The sequence below is a fragment of the Amphiura filiformis genome, chromosome 8 (genome assembly GCF_039555335.1).
Source record: "Amphiura filiformis chromosome 8, Afil_fr2py, whole genome shotgun sequence".
Classification (NCBI taxonomy): Eukaryota; Metazoa; Echinodermata; class Ophiuroidea; order Amphilepidida; family Amphiuridae; genus Amphiura; species Amphiura filiformis.
In genome coordinates this window covers 26,222,324-26,236,441 of record NC_092635.1, presented here as the reverse complement: position 1 = coordinate 26,236,441, position 14,118 = coordinate 26,222,324, and the positions used below count along the sequence as shown (strand labels likewise).

At 39.6% G+C, this 14,118-nt stretch overlaps 1 protein-coding gene across 1 annotated transcript; it reads left to right on the top strand.

Annotated features, from left to right (window-relative positions):
• The first annotated feature begins 2,482 nt into the window (after positions 1 to 2,482).
• LOC140158867 (alpha-(1,3)-fucosyltransferase 10-like) lies at positions 2,483 to 10,397 on the top strand. Its single transcript, XM_072182124.1, has 3 exons — positions 2,483 to 2,586; positions 6,187 to 6,298; positions 7,754 to 10,397. Exons 1-3 carry the CDS (start codon positions 2,509 to 2,511, stop codon positions 8,977 to 8,979), a joined length of 1,416 nt encoding a protein of 471 aa, XP_072038225.1. The 5' UTR covers positions 2,483 to 2,508; the 3' UTR covers positions 8,980 to 10,397.
• Positions 10,398 to 14,118: the final 3,721 nt, after the last annotated feature.

Genomic DNA, 14,118 nt, shown 5'->3' with positions numbered 1-14,118 from the left:
CCCCCCTTACACATGCAAGATTTTGGGAACCCGAATTTAAAACCTGAAATTGTCTTATCATATAATGCGAGCGCAGCGAGCAGGAAATTTTGCATATTTGAATGTGTTCCTAACATTTTCCTACGCCTTTTTAGGGCGTAATATAGAAACAGTACCCAAAATATCTGTGCCAAAATTGCTTGCCCCCCCCTTTCGACCTGCCAAAATCGCTTGACCCCCCCTTTTGACCGGCCAAAAATGCTTGCCCCCCCTTCTGGCCTGCCAAAAAATCTTTGCCCCCCCCCCTATAATTCACCCCCCGGGGGTACACATAATTATTGCACCACCCCTAACGTATACGGTATACTACCGGGGGTATACTTCATTATGCAGGGGATCCAATTACCCATGCATGCATAAGCCAAGCCTCCATGGGGAGGTAAAATTTAGAGGGGGGGGGCAGGTGGCATGGGGGTGGAAGTGTGGGAAGTATTAAACTTATTAATTTGGCAGGTCGATGGAAGTTTAAAAGAGGAAAAGAAAATCATTTTGATTTACTGTAGAAACCATGGGCCTCACCAAGTACCCCCAGTCATCATTGCTGGTAGGCGTAGATCCCAGGGGGATGGCTTAGCCCCAAAAGTGCCAATTTTTGCACGATTCAATCAGGCAAAATGGCGCGCATTTGTGTCGCCAAAAGGAGCAGGATTCACTATACTTTAAGAGGTTTTTTTTCCATCTCCATCCCCCCAATGAGAAGAAATCTACGCCACTGTTCTTACCCCCGGGTACTCGGGCGCTGGGGTAAAAAATTCGAAAATGAGCACAAACTGGATGCTTACTCGTTTGGGCAACTTTTAGGCCTATAAGGCTCAGTGGCGGCACCAGAAATGTTTTGGGGGCGGGGGCGGGGGGGGGCATGGGGGATGGTGAATTTCAGGGGGCAAAATTTTGCCTCAAAAGGGGGGGGCCTAGCAGCGCGCGTTTCAAGGGGGTATCTAACGCTGACCCGCTCGCGGTGCAGCGAAACAGCGCACATATCCACGTAGGCCTAATGAGGTCAGGTTCAGATAAATAAAATTTACCTTTTCAATGACCAATCTTTGTGATTGAATAAATATTGAAGTTTGCTCGGAAGGGGGCGGGTATGTGATTTTGTTTGATTCAATAGGGGGGTATAAGAAATTGATTCATGGCACAATGGAGGGTACCCGGTATGTATTTTTCACCATTAAAGCTCAATATTCTTCAGGTCCCCTCCAGCACAGCTGCTCCGGCATTAATAATGAACGGTCCCTTGGAGTGTTTTATTTTAAGGTGCCCCATGAATATGTGCCAAAAATTGCCTCCCCCAGCTTGCCAAAATATTCTTCCATTTAAACCTGCCACAGGACTCATAATTAGGCGGCTATACACTCTAAAAAGTCCTCAAAAATGAATAAATCTATTCAAATTTAACAAGTATGAATATTCATATAGGCCTATTTGGAGGATTTCTCTTCAAAATGAATCTGATTTTCTCATCAAAAAACCAGGCCCGTACGCAGGATAATTTCATTGGGGGGTGCTGATTTTGAAAAAGTGGACCTTTTTCCGGGGGGGATTTTGTGAAATGTGGACAAAATTTGGACCTTTTTGTCCAAAAAAGGGTAAAAAACCTGCTACATTCGCAAATTCTGAAATTGTGGGACTTTTTGTATAGGCCCCCTACTTTTCCAAATGGGGGGGGTGCACCATAGTACAACAAGTCATACCTAGAATATTTTCTCAATTTGATCCACCCAAAATTAAAAAATCACCGTATAGATTGCTTACCATTAAGTAGATACCCCCCCCTGCGTACGGGCCTGCAAGAAAGACCCTTCAAATTTGATAAGATTGCCTTGTCAAATAAACGAGTTGTCCCAAATGTGGGATATCTTTTATGGTCAGGCAGTGGCGGCGCCACGGGGGGGCATGGGGGGGGGCAAATGCCCCCAGTCAGAACTCTTGCCCCCCCTGTTGCCCCCCCAGAAAAAAACCCAAAATTACGAAAATTTCCACTTTTTACGGTAATTTTGCGCAAACTTTGTTGATTTTGCCCCCCCTGAAATTCACTTTGTCCCCTAATGCCCCCCCGAAAAACATTTCCTGGCGCCGCCACTGTGGTCAGGCTATTTTTAACCCATATGGGCACCCTTACAAAATTATTAATGTAGAAGGGAACCCATGTCATAAAAAAGAAATATAGGCCTAATTGGTTTGTTTGGAAGCAGTGGTTTAAAAACTCTGAAAAATGCCCAAAGTTACCCCATTTTACGGTACTTTCACTCAAAAATCATCAAAAAGTTTCATAATTATTATAAAAATAATATTGGATGGCTTATTTTTTAATCCCCTAAAAATAACTGCCCATAATTTGTAAATTAGGGAAACTTTCATAATCATAAAAAATGCTATAGCGGTGTGATTTTTTAGACAGCGACTCATTAAAAACGAAAAAATAACGCCCTCTTGTGACAAACCAGGAAATGCATTGAAAACCAAAACATGGGACGATTGAGACTACGGAAATGCATGATAATCGTGTTTTTCTTCTTTTCCACAACGTTATTTGTGCTTTTTCAGGTAAGAATACCGTAAGATTAAATCGTATGTGAATGAGGAACAAATTAATAACTCCATGCTGATTGTTCATGGTGTTCTGACATGTCTGACGTGACTGACAGACTGACTTCACTTCATTTTCGAAAGCATGAAAGCTTAAAACTAAACTACAAAATTATTACTTCCGTGGTCCGGGTATAATTTTTTGCAGAATTCCTTTGATGAATTAAGCATACTGCTAACCGCCCAGTGTGTATTATGTTCCACAAAGCCCTATGCACAAGATGTCGAGCGCGTATAAAGTTTTTTTTTTTTTAAACTTCCGTGGTCCGGGTAGTCAGAATAATCAGACCCAGAACAAAATATTAATTTCTGACATGATCTTCTGGGTCTGAACTGTTTCCATATGAAATCTTGATGGCAAATTGGACAATAGAAGCACATGGTTCTACGTGACAGCTTTTTAATCCCTATTCAGGTTACGTGAATCACGCTATTGTGGACCATCCTTCTGATACTTGAGTGTTTGGACACGCGGAACGGTTTTTGTCTACCTCTCTGTTTGTAAACAAACCAGGAGGTCGAAATCGTCCTCCTCGCCGAATACGAAAGTCAGCGTAATAGTACGGCACTATGGTCCAGGTACGCGCTGGTGAATTGCGATCGCGTAGAAGTGACAAGGTCGCCTACTATGTGCCGCGCCGAAGACCAATGGGTCAGCTGGCTTAATGTTGTCAAGTGTATTGATCAGCCAATCAGGGCTCGTGTACACGATACGCACAGGCACGACCACGGAAGTTTAAAAAAACCAACTTTAGGCGATTTAAACGGAACCTTTGGCTTTGCATGTTTCTAGGCATGATCAATTTTCAAGTAGGTTTTTTCACATGGAAATTATTTTGTTTAAAAAGGTGATTATTTATTAAACAATAAAAAATGAGGGGTCAACCATGTCTGTTGCTCAAATATCAGCAAAGTTATGGGAAAATGTCTGTTTTTTAATTCTGCATTTTTCTGCGGCCGTCATTGACAATTAATGCCTTACAATGACTTGCTGTACAAAAAGTAAGTAATGCATCATTTTTCACCATGTCGATCCGTTTTACGCAAAGGCGATTTTATTTTATGAACTCTAACTATCACTGCATGATGACTTCTAGACTACGTCTCCAAGTTTCTGGTGTCCAAATTTCAAACTTTTGTATTTTCCTATGGGGATTACACAGTTAAGCCATTTACTGTGGTCGCAATTTTTTGAGTTGAACGTCGCCCTCTATTAAGCAACAGATAGCTTTAATTATTTATGTATGCACTGGTGATCAGCGACTGCATAGAAGTAGTGAGGTCTCCTCCCCTTCTGTACGCTGATGACCAAGGGATCAACCGTCTTATTGTCTTATATTGATCCCCGCGTTGATCAGCCACTCATCGTGATTGTTTATCAAGTGCTTCTGTGTAACGCTCGTGTACGCACAGCACAGAGTCGGACTCGGACTCAGACCACTGAAATAATAAAAAATTAGCCTCACATGACTAATAAATTTCCTGATTCTCCAGAGTTCCGGGTACATGTATGTGATGGTGATTATGGAGCGTGTGGAGAGGCCAGGTCTCTACCCCTTCTACGTACACCAAATGACCAAATATGTTGGCCATCTTGTTCCCGGTGGGTTCAGTTTGTATTTAAAGGTAGGACGTATGACCGTTCCAGGATTTGAAAATGACCCCTATTTCACGGGGAATCGAGGACATTTGCAGCAATTTTACCCCTATTTTATGCCAAATCAAGGAAAATTTGCCCCAAATACCTCCCTATTTTTATCATTTTGAGGACGCATTTTCATTTCACCCCTTATTACGAGGAATCGAGGACATTTTTTCGAAATAAATACCCTATTTTTACCATTTCAAGGACGCTTTTGAATTGCCCCCCTATTTCACGGGGAAATGAGGACAATAACGAAAACTGTAGCGGTAAAACGCGGACGAAAGTCCTAGAAATACACCCTATTTTCCATTTCAAGGACAATTTTGCTCCAAAACACCCCTAATTTGGACAATCGCGAACAATTTTGTCCTCGAAAATTCCGCGGACATTTCTTGAAAAGTACCCTAATTGGAACCATCATGCGTACACATTGTCAGTGAAGACTGAACCCACCGGGCATCTTGTTGTATTTTAGTCATCGATTGTTAAACAGCCTACCTACCATTATAACTCTGAGCAATTTGCAAAATTTAAGTTCGCTTTCAGAGAAGAATGGACCTCGTGCCCCTCGGTCACCTTTTTATAAGAGACCGTATTGGAAAAAGAGTGGCACCCTTTGCCATATTTCTAGATTGATTTGCCTTGATTGTTCGACGCACAACAACACGCAAACGCCAGTCAATTGTGTGCGCCATTGGAACAATTACGCATTTTGCGGTCAATTGTGAGATATTAATGACATCGGTTTGCGTTCGCGTTTTCATAAATAACTAAACTAAACTATGAATGCTCTTCGGCATATTCCAAAAGACAGTCCCTGTTTATGGTCTTTTTCGCACCAGGGTTTCTGCCGTTCTTGTATGTTCGCGATTGAGCTACATGTATAATTCTGATATACTAAAATGTTTTTGGTTTTTAATCTGTCAATAACCAAGCTAACCAAGAATTATTTTCTTGCCAACAGTTTCATCAGTAAAACAACCAACATTTTGTTGTGATCTAATAGCTGATGATGATTGTTCTCAATTTGGTGGGAAGTTATCGGTTTTGGAGTGTCCCTGGACCTATACCTAGATGCTAGGATGATTTTTTTTTTTTACAATTTCTGGAATTTTTCGAAAAATGGGGGTGAGACTATACTCGAACGTGGGACTATACTCGGACGAATACGGTAATTGGCAATTGAAATGAGCATTTCAAGTTATCAACCAATCAGAAATGCTGTTCGATGATGACCAGTGTCCAGGGAGTTAATAAAATGCTCTAAACTTAAAAAAAAAACATTTATGGATTCAAATGTACAATATTCAGGGATGTCAGTTTTCAGGCAATTGCCTGATTTCAGGCCTTTTGCTACTCCAAATTTCCTCACTTTTATTTATTTTCAGCCCGTTTTAAGGCTTTATAGCCCAAATTTATGCGCTTTTTCAGGCTTTTCCTGCCAAGTCACTTCAGGCCACTTTCATCCCAGAATATTTCCAGTGACTACACTCACATTATACATACCGGTATGTACATGTAGAGACTGTCGAATTGCGTTCTTAAAAAGCGTATGCAAAGGAGAAGGCAAGGATTTGTTCACAGCCCAAGAAGGGGGGGGGGGGGGGCGGCAATTTTTGGCAGGCCAAGAGGGTAATTTTGGCACACCATTTGAAAATTTTACCCTCCAGGGGGACTCATAAATATTGCATTAGCCCATAATGGCATGTCCTCTGCAGGGAAAATTTAGCAAGAACTCTATAGTAATCATAATTGATCTGGTATGCATTGCATAATTATTGTATGTAGCCTTAGTACTGAACTTGACTCAATATGGTACCCTTGCCTTAGCTCTACCCTCTCCGGGTATGATGATGTGAATATTCACCAAGAGTATAAAGAACACATCTATTTTTTTCTTCTTTTTCCTTTAGATTCTTCCCCCTATGGGCGATGTAGACTCAGTGTTACTTGATGAGAGCGGTATACCATTCCCATATTGGCTTTATGACAATGTTGATTATGGAGGCAGGCTTGTAGATAAAAGTAAGTTACAGTCTTGCAGTCATGTGGATTGTGCATAGATAAAGCCAAGAATTTTCTGCTTTACAAATGCTAAATTCCGCTTTTCTCCGCTTTGTAATTTTAGCACATTTCTGACATAATAAAATTTCACAAGCATCTTACTTTTTAGTCGGGCGCGCAAAGGATTGTGGGATACTCGAGCATTGTACGGTAAATCTATGACGGATTTTACTTTATTTTGATGAATTTTGAAGACCCATTTCATTAAGTATTTTATTTATTTCTTATCAATTGTATTTTTTTTCTTTTTCTAGGTCATTTTTGCTTATTTTGTATATTTTTTTCTCAGAAATGGGTTTTCCGCTGTACCTCTGTATTCCGCGATTTTCGCGGAATTTCCGCAACGCGGAGAATTCTTGGCTTTATGCATAGACTATATTTGTTTCACAGTTCATTAGCAATTAGCACAACAAAACTTCATTCCTCTGTGAATTCGTTGACGTAGTGCACATTAGTATCCATTGGTTACTGGTTCAAGCCTAGTCTCATGCACTTATTCGGAATTATGATGCCATAGGCTTTGTGTTGTGATCATTTCGATCAGTGGTTCATAACAAATAAAGTGTGAGCCAGTTGACATAGCAACGGTCATATTGTAACGTGCACTATGCCAGCGAATAGGACCTTTAATATGTGACACCATAGATTAATAAACACACAGATTGGAATTTTCCGTGCCTGTGCCTTCTAAGCGTACTCGAATTCAGCTGATGCCGGTACAGGGTTCAGACATGGCGACATCGCTCATCTTGCGTGCAAAGTTTCTTTTGTGTACGCTATTCGTGCTATTTTTTAGTTTGCTCACACGGTACCTGACTTAACGTTGATCCCCATCTAGGCAACATGCCATGATTCCGCTGTATGTGTGACACGATCTGGTCCATGGAGGCCAAAGGCAGCAAATTTGAAGTGGAGATTTAAAGGCAAAAATATGAAGGAAAAAACAGTAAAATACATTAAGCAAATAGACATCACAAACTAAAATTTTAAAATTAAGTATGCTATTTTTTACAATTTGGTCTCACCGAATGCCAAAAATCATGCTCTCACCCAATGACCCCGTATTTTTAACATTTTGCTCTCACCAAATTCCCCTTGCTCTAAGTGTCAGCCCTACACCTATATCCATTTCATATTGAAGTGGATAGGTCCTTGGGATAGGTAGCAAGGTAAGGCAAAAAAAAAAAGGTTTGTCTTTCAAACCATGTGCATAAGTATGTGAGTTGTAAAAGCTATCCTAGCATGTAGCCCGATGTGTTGAGCCTTTTTAGTAGGCCTTTTTTAGTGGTCACACAACATCAAAAACCAACACAAGCACAAAGCTTTTTTTGCAAAATGTTTCTGGCCTAAGACTCTGCCATTACCCTGTCATTAACTTGTTTATATTAATATAACTATTCTTTTCCTTTCAAACAGATGGAACAGATGAACATGACCGAGACCACGTAAACTCCACTTTGCTTGAAGTCAAATTACCCATAATCCTCTGGTGGACTGGATTTACTGGTGAAAGAGGTAGAATAAAACAGTGTGGAGAAAACAAATGTTTCTTCACCGTCGATCGCCATTTTCAAAACCATCCTAAAACTCAAGTGTTTATGTTCTACGGGACAGATTTTAATCCGGGAGATTTACCGTTGCCGCGTAAGAAACACCACGAGTGGGCTGTGCTGCATGAAGAATCACCAAAAAACAACTATATTTTGTGTCACCCTGAGTGTTTGCAACTGTTCAATCATACAGCGACTTTTAAAAGGGAATCAGACTACCCAATCAGCACACAGTATTTAGAAAAGTTGTCGGATCTTACAGATACAAGTTATTTTGTTCCTACTGCAGAAAAAAGTAAAGATGGGCGTGCATCTGCAGTGTATGTCCATTCAGATTGCGATCCACCATCAGATCGGGATGCGTATGTGTCGGAACTTATGAAGTACATGGACATTGATTCTTACGGACGTTGTCTTCATAACAAAGATCTCCCTCCTGTGCTGCAAGACCCACTTACCATGGATAACAAAGAGTTCTTTAAAATACTTTCCAAGTATAAATTTAATTTAGCTTTTGAAAATGCCATTTGTGATGACTACATGACAGAAAAGTTATGGCGTCCTCTCATGTTAGGATCTGTACCCGTGTACCGAGGTTCTCCAAAAGTTGGAGACTTTCTACCAAACAACAAATCAGCTGTTTTAGTTGACAAATTTGAATCGCCAGAAAAACTTGCCACTTACCTTAAACAACTTGCCTCAAATGACACAGAATATGAGAAATTTTTAGAGTTTAAAAGAACTGGTATTAGTAATACTTTTTTAATTGACACAATGGAAACTCGTGAATGGGGTGTAAACGATTATAAGCAGTTAAATTTCATATCGGGTTTTGAGTGCTTTATATGCAATCGTATTCATGAAAACTTAAAAGCTTCTAAAAAACAAAAATTTGTTGCCAGTGCAGAACATTACAATTGCCCAATGCCTAAACCATACAAGGATTCTTTCTTTGCAAGCAATAAGTGGTATGTGGATGGCTGGAAAACAGGAGTCCACCAAGCTAGAGTTCTTCGAGATCTGGTTTTATCAGGGAAGAATTTTACAGGTAGTGAATTTCAGCAGGCTGTGTGGGAGTCTATGCATGGATAAGGAGGTTTTGCTGGTTTCCTTAAATTATGAAGCGGTGCTTTTAAATTTATTTACAATTCATTCTTCTAATGTCATATCTTGCCAAACGGTACACAAATAATGCATAATAATGTAACAAAATGTTGAAAATAATGCAAAATTTTGAAACATTTAAAACCCTTAAATTATGAAGCGGTGCTTTTAAAATTGTTACAATTCATTCTTCTAATGTCATATCTCGCCAAACATAGTACACAAATAATGCATAATAAATTTTATAATGTAACAAAATGTTGAAAATAATGCGAAATTTTGAAATATTTCTAACTAAATAACACAAATGTGTACATCCATATCAAAACAATGCAATTGTCGGCTGCTGCATGTGTCTCATTTCACATGATAGCAAAGATAAAATACCAGACTCATCTCCGAAGTGGAGGTCACTTCCAATCATCCCAAGTCACATGGTTTAGGAATACAAAGAACATACCTTAACCATGTGACTTGGGATGATTTGAAGTGACCTCCACTTGAGATGAGTCTGGTATTTATTCCTAACTATTATGAAATGAGACACATGTAACACCCGACAAGTGCATCGTTTTGATATGGATATTCACAAATTTTAAAAATTATTTCCTATGATAATGATGTATATTCATATGTAGCGGTAAACGTAAATAGAAAGCAAAATTATACCGCTACGCTACTCAAATTTGGTACACTCACCAGAGCGCTTTCCGTGGTTCAATCGGCGTCATCAGCGAATGTTATTGCTCTGAAGGTTTGTTGTTGCTAGTGATGTTGTTGGACAACCTCCTGACATCCCCCCCCCCCCCGGAACCAAGGGGCGCCACAGCATCTTCTTGTTTGACGTCATCTACATCTGTGATGTCATTGGAGGTGTCTCAATTACATTACTAGCAACAACAAATCTTCAGAGCAGTAACATCCGCTGAAGATGCTGGTTGACCCGGTAAAAGTGTTCCGGTGAGTGTACCAAATTTGAATAGCGTAGAAGTATAATTTTGCTTTACATTTCTTATGAGTTTGGCAGACAGGCGAATCTGTATTTTGTCTTTTGGCAAATTCATGTAACACATCAATTATTTATGAATTAGCAAGCAAGGGATCACTAATTTAGCTCTAGAGGGCAGCATATCAATTGTTCATTGATCAATGTGATGAGTAAGCAAAAGAGGGCAGCATACAGGGTTAGCTAACAGTGCAGTGAAGTACGGTCAATGAAAATCACCATTAAAAATGGATATGCTGTAAAAGCATTGATCCCTTGTTCTCTAATTTAAAAATAATTAAAGCGTAACATGAATTTACCAAAAGACGAATAGGGATTCGGCTGTCTGTCGAACTCAGTTGATTTAATCAAAATGGCAAGCTTCATGGACTCACCATCTCACAACTGTACTTGTATGGATTTTGCAATGGTAGTTTTGAATTGCATGTGCTAATCCTGCAGTGCGTATACACATGTAAAAGGGCAGTTTTGTCCGTACGCAGGCGACACAACCATGTAAACGCACTGATGACTTTCTCAACAGCTCTCAACTTGAGACAAGAGGGATCATAGTATGACACGTTGCTCATTATATTTGATTCACCATTAAATTAGCCTTTATTAAAAATTAGACCTTGCCTTGTGCTTTCCAACTCAATCTTATAAAGTTTAAAACAGGGTTACATGTTATATATTTATGTTGGAGAAATCTATGCATTTTAAATATTTATTTTTTATTTTACAGCAATTTTGAACAGCTACATGTAATGTTGCAACTATTTCATGTCAATAAAATGGTGCTTTTAGAAATTGTGGATTTGTATTTGTTGTTCATTTTGTGATGTCGCGTTTCATTGTCATTCAAAGTTCTTATTGCCCCCTTTTAAAGGGACCACCCCACAGAGGAACTCACTTACAGTTTGATGACAGACGCAACAGAATTTACATGGAAAATGTTTAATTTCAAGTGCAGGGACTTGGAACCAAAAAAAGGAGACTGTGTGTGTACTATGTTTCTGATATCGGGTGAAAATAATCAGATTAACACAACCTCAAAAAGTAACTAAACAATGAGCAGATGATCTAACTGCTGAGTATCAGATTGATACACTGGGCATGCCACAGTTCCTGAAAGGCGTAAAGTGACTTAAGCGCTCCACAGACTCCAGTATTATACGTACAATATTGTATGCAACATATCTCACGTTATTTAATCTATTGCCATTCTATTTCCAGTAATGTTTAAGTTCTAACGAATGTTTGATGACCTAAAAATCGATAATATGTTACATATAATATCTAGTAGAAATATATTATCGATTTTACGTCATCAAACATTCGTTAGAACTTAAACATTACTGGAAATAGAATGGCAATAGATTAAACAACGAGATATGTTGCATACAATATTTTACGTACAATAAAAAGTCTGAATACTGCTTAATGGTTTTTTGAACTTTTAGATAGTCATATAAAAGAGGTCAATATAATAGGTTAATACCAACTGTAATAAGAGGTCAATAACAACTGTTTGATGGGAATTCATGTTATCATATCCTGGTGATATACCTTGTTACACCCATACCTTGTTACACACATGCCTTGTTACATCCATACCTTGTTACCCATACCTTGGTACACCCCTACCTTGTTACATACCTTGTTACATCCATACCTTGTTACATCCATACCTTGTTACACACATACCTTGATACACCTATGCCTTATTACACCCATGCCTTGTTACAACCTTGTTACACCCACACCTTGTTACACACATACCTTGTTACACCCATGTCTTGTTACAACTTTGTTACACCCATACCTTGTTACACCCATACCTTGTTACACCCATACCTTGTTACACCCATACCTTGTTACACCCATACTTTGTTACACCCATACCTTGTTACACCCATGCCTTGTTACACCCAAGCTTTGTGACACCCATACCTTGTTACACCTATGCCTTATTACACCCATGCCTTGTTACAACCTTGTTACACCCACACCTTGTTACACACATACCTTGTTACACCCATGTCTTGTTACAACTTTGTTACACCCATACCTTGTTACACCCATACCTTGTTACACCCATACCTTGTTACACCCATACCTTGTTACACCCATACCTTGTTACACACATACCTTGATACACCTATGCCTTATTACACCCATGCCTTGTTACACCCACACCTTGTTACAACCTTGTTACATACCTTGTTACACCCATACCTTGTTACACACATACCTTGATACACCTATGCCTTATTACACCCATGCCTTGTTACAACCTTGTTACACCCACACCTTGTTACAACCTTGTTACATACCTTGTTACACCCATACCTTGTTACACCCATACCTTGTTACACACATGCCTTGTTACATCCATACCTTGTTACCCATACCTTGTTACACCCCTACCTTGTTACAACCTTGTTACATACCTTGTTACACCCATGCCTTGTTACACACATACCTTGATACACCTATGCCTTATTACACCCATGCCTTGTTACAACCTTGTTACACCCACACCTTGTTACACCCATACCTTGTTACACCCATACCTTGTTACACCCATACCTTGTTACACCCATACCTTGTTACACCCATACCTTGTTACACCCATACCTTGTTACACCCATACCTTGTTACACCCATACTTTGTTACACCCATACCTTGTTACACCCATACCTTGTTACACCCATACCTTGTTACACCCATGACTTGTTACACCCATGCCTTGTTACACTCATACCTTTTTACACCTATGCCTTGTTACACCCATACCTTGTTAGTGTTGGTCTGTGGTTTCTAACTGATATGCAGCGCTTCATCAGACTGGCAACCAGGCCTCGAATTTTGATTTTTGGGGCGCCCATTTTCAAGGCTACTGGGCAAATACAAAGAGATGCACAAAGGCCAACAAGTGCTGCCTTGGAAGTTGACAAAAGATCTGGTCACCAAGGCAGAATAGGGCAGGCAATGACCCTGGTGGCCTCCCAGAAATAAGAGCCATGCTGGCAACCTTGCTTCGTCTACTTTTCCTCAAGTTGGTGCCATTGGTGGCGCTAGAAACGGGTTGAAAATATTTGGTAAGAAATAGTTCCCTTCATCTCTGTTCATGGCAGCAACTTCAGGACAGAAGCAGCAAGGTTGCCAGTCTGATGAAGTGCCACGTAGCAGCATGAAACTGTAACAAGGTGTGTCACCAGAAAATGGATTTGATAGTATGAATTCCTATCAAAAAGGTTGGACTGTACTTTGCAAGAGTTGCCATGACTTTTTGTTTTAGATTTATGGATTCACAACCTCTTGGCATGCCCAGTGGATCAGCAATCATATTATCTGCTTACTTTGACTTGCAATGTTTTTATTAATTGATCGTGGAAATCTTGTTTCCCAAGCTTCAACATTGCCAAAATCTAGAATCAAGCATTAAATTACATAGCATGAATCTTGGTATATATTGCAAATTTGCAATTAAGGCTGTGATTACCGGGTAAGTTTGTGCAAGGGTACCCCATGTGATTTACGGGTGGGTACAGGGTACCAGTATCACCAGGGATCAAGTCAAAGCAGAGTGCATAATTTGCACTTCAATAATTTCTAAATGGTCTTCAAGCAGAAAGTTCGAGGAGCAATGCTATTTTAGTAAAAATATATACCTGCATATTTGATGTAAACAGCAGCTTTGACATTGAACTCGGGCCTCTTGTAATTTGATTTTGTGGCTAGGAACAAACTTGAACAACTCATTGCTGCCACTGAACTTTTTATGCAAACTTTTCATGCAAACTAGGTCAGGACAAGGCTTATTACCATATTAAATAATGACCTTCGGGTAACCTGCACAAGAGATTCAAACCCGGGTACCTTAGGAACGAACAGGTACCCTAAAGCCCGCCCAAATATCCCAGTCTTAATTGCAATCCACAGGTTATCATTGGGGCTCAGAATCGTACAGAGAAAAAAGACACAAAACACATTTCTAATCTCAAAAGATGACATCAACATCTTTATTCTGGTTTATTGTCTTCTTGTATTCTATTTGACAATGCTCCTTCACAGTGCAAGAACATAATATGAAATTTACATAATTAAAATTACATACAATAATGTCAACCTAACC